General features: G+C 58.6%; 1 protein-coding gene across 1 annotated transcript; it reads right to left on the bottom strand.

The window, feature by feature from the left end:
• Positions 1-3,292: 3,292 nt before the first annotated feature.
• NKX2-1 (NK2 homeobox 1) lies at positions 3,293-7,849 on the bottom strand. Its single transcript, XM_012658076.1, has 4 exons — positions 7,462-7,849; positions 6,945-7,176; positions 5,854-6,239; positions 3,293-4,916 (listed from the first exon to the last, which is right to left on the bottom strand). Exons 2-4 carry the CDS (start codon positions 7,019-7,021, stop codon positions 4,174-4,176), a joined length of 1,206 nt encoding a protein of 401 aa, XP_012513530.1. The 5' UTR covers positions 7,022-7,176; positions 7,462-7,849; the 3' UTR covers positions 3,293-4,173.
• Positions 7,850-8,087: the final 238 nt, after the last annotated feature.

An 8,087-nucleotide genomic window follows, 5' to 3' on the forward strand; every position in this document is an offset into this window, starting at 1 on the left:
TTGACCCACTTTTAAGATAAAGACATAATAGAGAAAGCATTGACCTTACCTGGTCCCTAATGAGTTGGAAGTCAGAAAACCCCGCTCTCATTTCCTCTTATCTCGGATCGCCTGAGAAGAGACTCGAGCTACCTTTTGTGCACACGCGCCTCGAGATAGCCCCTCACCGACGCCCATACGCGAGTGAGCGCGCTCGCTCGAGGGTGTGCGGCCTCTAAAGTCTGAGAATTCTTCCCTGAGGCCTCAAAATCGGAGACTAGGAAGCCAGACCCAAGCACTGTCACTGGCGCTCCCTAGTCCTGCCCCAGGAGGATTTAAAATACCTTAGAAGGCTCCCGAGCGAGTCTTTTCCCATGAAAGGCCAAGACCTAAGCAGTGGGAAGAGCAGCCTCCTCAGCCTCCCGGAGTATGTGCCCAGAGCTTTTCTCCGGGAGTCGCCCGGGCCTGGCTCGGATTTCACTCGCGGGCCCCAGGCTACTCCCACCAGGCCCGCTCCTACCTCTATCTCGAGTTGCGGCTGCTGAAGGCTTCCCTGCCCCCACCCGCCTCCTGGCCTTGAGGACCCCAGCTCGTGCCCTTGTTGGTGGCAGCGGCAGTCCAGCCTCCCTTTCTCTCCTGCTCAGAGCACCTCCGTCCCGCTCTTCTCGCCTCCTGGAGCCCGGCCCAGTCCCTGGCCCGCCAGCTGAGTGAGCTGCTTTCCTTCCTCTCCTGCCCACAGCTCCAGGTTCCCAGGCTGGGGCCAGGGTGGGGAGCCGCTTTGGGATGCTAAACATTAAACAAGCCAAGCCAGGGGTTTCAGGCCCCGAAGCCACTAGAGCCGCTCTCCAGGGCTCTCGAGAAAGTCCTCCTGTTTACATGGCGAAGTGGGGGTGGGGGAGAGGAGGAAGGGGGGGTGCTGCGTGCAAAATCTCCCCCACTCCTCGAAACCGTCGGGGCCTGCAGATGGGTAGGGTACTTTGGAGGAGGCAAAGCTTCGTGGTGATCTCGGGGTGAATTGTTCTGTCCCCACATGTCCGAAGCTTCTGGCTCTTCCAGGCACCTGAGCACCAGGGACATCCTCAGAATGCTGATTTTTCCCCGGGGCGTGGGGGAGTCAGAAATTGGGCCTGGGTTGCTGGGCCAGAGTTGCTGGAGAGCTAGGGGAGGGGATTCCGGGAAAGACGACGTTGGCTTCGCAGTGCTGTAGGGGTGGAGGGTGTCCCCCGGCTGCAGAACCCTCTTGCGCTGCGCCCAGCAGGCGCCTACTTCCTAACGAAACGCTTCAGACTGCGTTCTAGGGCCGCTTCCTGCAGCTGCGACGAGTCCGCCAGCCAAGAGCGGGTGGGCCGCATGTGATTGATGGCGAGAAGCCGCCGAGGCCCTGTTTGTCTCGGTCGCATCCGCAGACCCGGCTGAATTCACCTTTCCCCAGGACGAGTAAATAGACTTCAAACTAAGCTGACTCTAGACGGCGGGGAGAAGAATGTATTTGATAGAAACTCCATGCGGTGCAAGGGTTGTAAGGCTGAGGGTACCACAGTTTACTAAAATTGTGACTCTCAGCAGCCAGCTCCTGGCTAGAGTGGGAGTACGGGGCTGCCTAGGACCACCCGCCTCATCCCCGCCCTCGCAAGGGGGCAGGTTGAGCGTAGCTCCAACCCGTGGAATATGGACATTAGAGTCCAACAGCAGCTGCAGTACTCACCTCCCCTGCCAGCCCCAGCCTGAGCTGGGTGCCTTAGCCATCTACACCTCCTGTCCCAGAACTACAACGGCTGCCCATTACGACTGCCCGTTACGACCGCCCATTACGACGCAAGTGTTCAAACTTTCTGGCTTGGGGTTTTTGAAATGTGAGACTTGCTGAGATTCCCCTCAACCAGCACACTCACTACACCCAACCAGCCATCCTCTCCGAGTCCCTTCTGGATATTGGAAACCGTATCTCAGTAGCCAGGCCGGGTTTCTGAGAGAGAAAGCCCGCCCTAGCCCCCAGCCCTAAGGTACCACACGAGAGGAGACCCTAGGAAGTCAACAAAGAGAACTGTGGAGCAAGGACTCAGGCCAGTCTACTTTCCTAACAAGCTCCTGGGGCGAAGTGGGGTGGAGGTAGGGAAGAGAGAGATGGAGACAGAATGGAATGAAAGGAGAGGAATGAAAGTTGGGGAGAGAGGGGTGAGAAAGGAAAAGAAAGTTGAAAATGTGGGCAAGAAGTGAGTACATGCCAAATATGAATCAATCGCCCATAATCAAACACCTCCAAACCTAGAGGGAAGTGTTGGGAGGGACATCTGCCCACAGCCCATTCAGCTGCCTTTCCTGGGTAGGTTTATCAGAGGTGACATAAACAGGGCAACAGCCCATCCAGGGACTATAATTTTTCTGTCCACAACCATTCTTTACACACACACACACGGCCCAGCATTGCATCCCTAAAAGATCCCCCAGGACAGACAACTGAGTGCTAAGGAGACCAGGAAATTAGAAGTGAGAAAAAAGGAGTCACGAGTGAATATTTGTTGGGGAGTCTCTGTTCCAATGCAAGGTGGAGAGTTGGGAACCGGAAAAAGATTCATTGTTATGAAGGTTTAGGAGGCTAGAGATGGAAACGGAATGAAATCCCGGCTCCCAAAGTCCTTCTTGGGGCATCCTTAGGGCTGGCCACCTGCATCTGACACTGGCAGAGGCCAGAGGAGCCCCAAGAAGCAGGGACAGAGGTCGTCCGCTGCTGGTCCCTGAGCAGGGATTGCTGTTTTAGAGCAGAAACAAATCCGGGAATGATTTCCACACTTTCAAAAACAGCTCAGCCATGGGATTAGAAATAAAGGTTTGATGTTCAAATCTACAGGGGCAATCCGTTCACTAAAAATGATAGATCATTTAAAACGGGTATCCTGGCCCCACTGTTTTAAATGTTGGCTCAGCTGTGTAAGACCACAGCAGATAATTCTGAGGTTTCTAAAAAAAAAAAAAAAAAGCCTGGCATAAAAAAAGAGAGAGAGAGAGAGAGCCCTTTGGTCTCTTTCTCTTCCTCTCCCTCTCCCTCCTGGTGTAAGTAGTTTGGCTTTTCTCTTCTCTATTGCTGAGTCTCAAGAATGCTCAAGATTTGGTTCCACTCAATTCCCAGCAGAACAAAACTCCCTCTTTCTGTGGGGCAAGGACTCTGGGCCTGGCCTCCTTAGCTGGTTCAGAATCCTTGAGCTCAAACCCAAACAATTTGGATCTCATCAGGCGAAAGATGAGACTCCCACCAACCAAAAAAAAGAAAAAAGCCATTTAAAAAGTCAAATCAAAACCAAACAAAAAGGAGGGGTTTTAATCAGAAAAAGAATCTTTTTAATTTGTATAATTTATTAGAAGCTTCTTAGGAACTATATTTAAGCCAAATATCTACATAAGTTACAACAGAAAAAGACTGACGCTGCAAATACCAAACTGCCAAATAATATACACAGATTTGTCAATGCCCATAAAAAATGTGAGGGGCCGGGGACAGGGAGTGGTTTTCTTTTTACAACAAAATGTACAGATTACTAAAAACTAGGCATTTAGTCCAACTTTTGACAGCATTTTACAGCTACAAGTTCACATCAAACATAAAACAATTTTCGTGGAGGACCGGTCCTGGCTGAGCCCAGGCGGCTAGAGGGCACCGGGGAAGGGGCACTTCCTTTGTGTCAGCGACAAGTGGGTTGTGTCGAAGAGTCTTTCCTCTCCCCAGCTCCCGTCCTCCCTTCTAAAAAAAATCCTGGTATTTACAAGCAAGTCCACTTTGCTGGCAGAGTGTACCCAGAATGAAGTTTTCGATCTTTAGAGTCTGGAGCTAGGTCAGTGTAGAGCCCTCTCCAAATTGGGCCCCGCCCCAGCATGGGAAACCCATTTGAATCACCAAAAAGATACCCCCAAAGCTGTTCTACGTCCTTCTCTGTTTAAAGATTCCTTAAGAAGCGTTGGATTCGCTTGGTTGTTTTTATTTTCCTTTTTTTTAAAAAAAAAAAAACCCACAAATTTTAGAAAAAGAAAGACAGACGTCCAGCAGATTGGCCTTTGTGTTTTTTTCCTTGGTCTAAATGTGGACAGGTTTTCAAGAAAAAATCGAAGCGCGTGGAGCAGCCGGGGGGGACGGTGGTCTGTGGCGGGCAGGAGGGGAAGCGGTGAGGCAGCGCGCAGGGCTAGGGCCGGCTGGGCGTCCTCTCACCAGGTCCGACCATATAGCAAGGTGGAGCAGGACATGGTGCCGTAGTCCGAGCCCGAGGAGTTCAGGTGGGACAGGCTGGAGACCTGGCCCTGCAGCGCTGCGGGGCTGGCGGCGTGGTGCGCCAGGTCCGGAGACTGGCCTGCGCTGCCCGGCTGGTGGCCCGGGTGTGCGCCCAGGCCGGCTCCGCCGCTGCCCACCGAGATAGCCGCTGCTGCCGCCTGAGCGGCCTGCGCCTGCTGCTGCGCCTGCTGCTGCGCGTGGCCCTGCAGGCCGGCGGCGCCCGGGGCGGGGGCACCCGCCTGGCACGGTTTGCCGTCTTTCACCAGGACGGGCACTGCCACCCGGCGCGGTGACTGCTGCTGAGCCTGTTGCTGCTGCGGGCACCCGGCGCCCCCGCCGCCCCCGCCGCCGCCACTGTCCTGCTGCAGTTGCTGCTGTGCCGCCTTGTCCTTGGCCTGGCGCTTCATCTTATAGCGGTGGTTCTGGAACCAGATCTTGACCTGCGTGGGTGTCAGGTGAATCATGCTGGCCAGGTGCTCGCGCTCCGGCGCCGACAGGTACTTCTGTTGCTTGAAGCGTCGCTCCAGCTCGTACACCTGCGCCTGGGAGAAGAGCACCCGGCGCTTCCGGCGAGGCGCGCTTGGCAGCGGGGCCATGTTCTTGCTCACGTCCCCCAGCGAGCCCAGGCCGCCCATGCCGCTCATGTTCATGCCGCTCGCCGGGCCCATGAAGCGGGAGACTGTAAGCGACAAACGCACAGCGTCGGCCAGGGCCGGGCCAGGCCGGGCCAAGCCACCCCTGCTTTCCGCGCGCTCGGCCCGCCCGGCCCGCCTCGCCCCGACGGCGCCCTCCTCTCCCAGGCCGCCTAGCGCTCCTCCTCAAGAGGCCCAGCCTCAGGGAATCGCCAGCACCTGCCCCAGGCCGTGCCGTCGAGGGCTGTGTTGGAGAACTCCCAGCCTCAACCCTGGCTGCCCTCCCTCAGTCTCAGTTCCCTCCTTCGCAGTGGGGAAAAGGCCGTTCCTGCTCCTTCCGTGCCCAACCCAGGTTAGAGGCCACAAGCGGCGAACTGGGCACAGGCTGGGATGTGAGGTCTGACGGTAGACCCCAACTTTGGGAGGTCAGGAGAGGGGGTGTTGACTTCCAAAGGCTCAAGCCCCTAGACGATTTGCCTCTTGCTTTCTCTCTCCCGTCGGGCCCTAGTGAGGGCACCTGCTCGGCACATTAGAGCCCCCTCCGGAGCTTCGTGCCCTCCCACATGCCCCGGCTTTGCTGGAGAGCTGGCCAGTCGGGCGCCTGAGTGCATCCCAACAGGGTAGCCTCCCTCCTCGCCAGGCCTAGCCTCTGCGCGCTCTGCTCGCCCCTGCTCCCTCGGCTTGGGGGTCGCCTCCCTCGGGTTTCCGAGGTCTTCCGCGCAGAGCAGAGCTGCGGATCGGCGGTACCCGGGAGATGCAGAGTACCAGTCCGCAGGACCCCAGCGCTACCACGTGCCTCCTCTGTGACCCCCAGCCCAGCAGGGGGAAGAATCCCCAGCTCCCGCACCCAAGTTCCTGGTGCCCCTGCCGGGCCGCCCACCCTGACGCCCGGCGCGCAGCCTGTTGGCGCCGCGCCTTCCGGGCGGCCCTTGCCGCGCCTCCTGTGCTCAGCCCGCGGCCCCGCAGTGGGGCGGCCTCACTTACTGGCGGGGAAGCGCGGGTCTGGGTTGGCGCTGTACCATCCGGGGCCCGAGGCGCTGTTCCGCATGGTGTCCTGGTACGGCGGCAGCTCGCTCATGTTGCCCAGGTTGCCGTTGCAGTAGCCCCCCACGGCGGAGTGCGAGAGCTGGGGCACCCCCGCCGCCGTCATGTGGTAGGCGGCGGTGACTGCGCCGTGGTGTCCCACGGCGTGCTGCTGCATGGCCGCGGCTGGCGGTGCCGCCTGGCCCTGCCTGTATGCCGCCAGCGGAGCCCCGAGGCCGCCGCCCTCCATGCCCACTTTCTTGTAGCTTTCCTCCAGGGGACTCAAGATGTCAGACACTGAGAACGGAGTCGTGTGCTTTGGACTCATCGACATGATTCGGCGGCGGCTGGAGGAGGAAGGAAGAGGAGGAAAAAAAAGGGAGAGGGGGAAGGCGAAGCCTCGCTGCTTTTTTTTTTCTCTCTTTGCCAAATATTCTGGTGTTACCTTAACGCCGATCTTGTTGGATGTACACGTAACGGAGTGGACCGAGTCCTCCTTAATTGGCTTGAGTGGAGGCTCGGGGGCTGCCTTGCGTTTGTTTTAGCCCGGCGCCAGGTTTTAGGCAGCCACCAGAGGCGGGGCGTAAGCGCTAAAGCAACAAGACAATAGAAGCCTACATCTTGCCCGAGATAATTAGCTTACATGCTGATGACAAGGTAAACACCTTTAAGTTTCACTTGTCAGGATTTTTGGGTCCCAAAGAGAGAGAGAGAGAGAAAGAGAGAGAGAGAGAGAGAGAGGCGCAGAGAGGAGACCCAAAGCATTTTCCCCCTCCCTTGGACACCCCCACCCCCATTTTTGTGGGGTGCCACGGGCGCGCGGGGAGGAGGCGGGGGAGGGGAAGGAGGAGGGAACCGAGAGCGGGGAGGGCAGGAGGTGGGGTGGAGAGTAGCCGAGGAGAAGGGATGGTTGGGAGGAAGGAAGGTGAATGCTGCTTTGCAACCAACTTGCTGAGTTACAAAGTGGAACCTCTTTCCTATTCGGTCGGGGTTCCCCGGGCGGGGACAGGTCTTTAGGAGGAGGGGGCCGAGGGACGGGGTGGGGGTTTCACCTGAGCCTGCCGGGGCTGCTCCTCCCTCCCGCCGCGGCCTCCCAGCCCCGCGCCTTCCCACCGCCTCCGGACCACATCGGGCTTCGCTGCGCTGAGCCCCAGTCGCCACCAAATGAGCGAGCGAGTCTGGGGACGAACCCTGGGGCTGCACTGTTGGTCTACGTGTCTGTCAGTCTGTCTGCTTCTTCTGCCGCCGTCAGAGGGACACCTCTGCTCCCCGCCCCCTTTCCCCCTACCCAAGAGAATCCGAGCGGGCGGAGGGGGCGCTAAGTAGGGGATCGACTGCCGCCGCGAGGCTGTCCCGGATCCCTGCGCCACCCCCCACCCAAGCTCAGGGGCTTTTCAGTTGGCCGGCCCCCCCATACATTACGCCCCCCGCCCCCGTCACCGGAGGCTCCCCATCCCCACCCCCAACCCTGGCCCAGGCAAACACACTACTGGCCTCCTGAGCTAGGAGGATGTGGAAGGAGAACTAATGGGAGGGCCCATCACTGAAGTTGCCCCACCTCAAACAAACCTGGTGTCCCTGACCCTCGCCCATCGCTGGGACACACAGGGGTCTGGGACTGGAGCTGACTTTCCGAGGACATCACAGCCCCAGCACCCGAGCCCAGAGTCACGCCATTTTCCCCTCTGGTGCTTCAGGAAGGGCGCAGGCAGGGAGCAGAGTGAGTGCCCGCCCGTCTGTTGCGGGGCAGAACTGAGCCCGAACTGGAGGAACCCGCTGGCCGGGAGGGGGCAATACCCAGGCGCCCGCAGCCTGGCGGGCGGGAGGCTGGGCTGAGGTTCGCCTCCGCCCGGAGCTCAGCCATGCAAAAGTGCACTTGCTTCCTGAGAATAACCAAATATCTTTGTTTAAAGTGGTGGCGTAAATGGCCAGTCGCTTTGTGGCCACGCTGGATATTAGTAGATGAGGATCATTCTGCTTCAATTGGGCGCCTCTCATCCGACGAGCGAGAAACTGCTTAGGAGGAAGTGGGTTTCCTGTCTGCGCGCTCCCAGGTTTCAAGTGTGGGCCCCGCGCCTTGAGGGTCCTTGGGCGCCTGGCAAGGGGGAGCTGTGGGCTGCACTACCCAGCAGAGCCGGGGAGTCGGCCGCGTCGCTCCGGCCAGGCCAGGGCCTGCAGGCGAGCGGACTACCAAG

This window comes from Propithecus coquereli, unplaced genomic scaffold, assembly GCF_000956105.1.
Source record: "Propithecus coquereli isolate 6110/MARCELLA unplaced genomic scaffold, Pcoq_1.0 Scaffold116, whole genome shotgun sequence".
Lineage (NCBI taxonomy): Eukaryota > Metazoa > Chordata > Mammalia > Primates > Indriidae > Propithecus > Propithecus coquereli.

Coding starts and splice junctions, on each gene's coding strand:
- NKX2-1 (XM_012658076.1), bottom strand. CDS start 7,021: ATGTGGTCCGGAGGCGGTGGGAAGGCGCGGGGCTGGGAGGCCGCGGCG. Junction 6,240..6,944: donor AGCAGCCCCGGCAGGCTCAG/GTGAAACCCCCA, acceptor TTCCTCCTCCAG/CCGCCGCCGAATCATGTCGA. Junction 4,917..5,853: donor AGACCCGCGCTTCCCCGCCA/GTAAGTGAGGCC, acceptor TGTCGCTTACAG/TCTCCCGCTTCATGGGCCCG.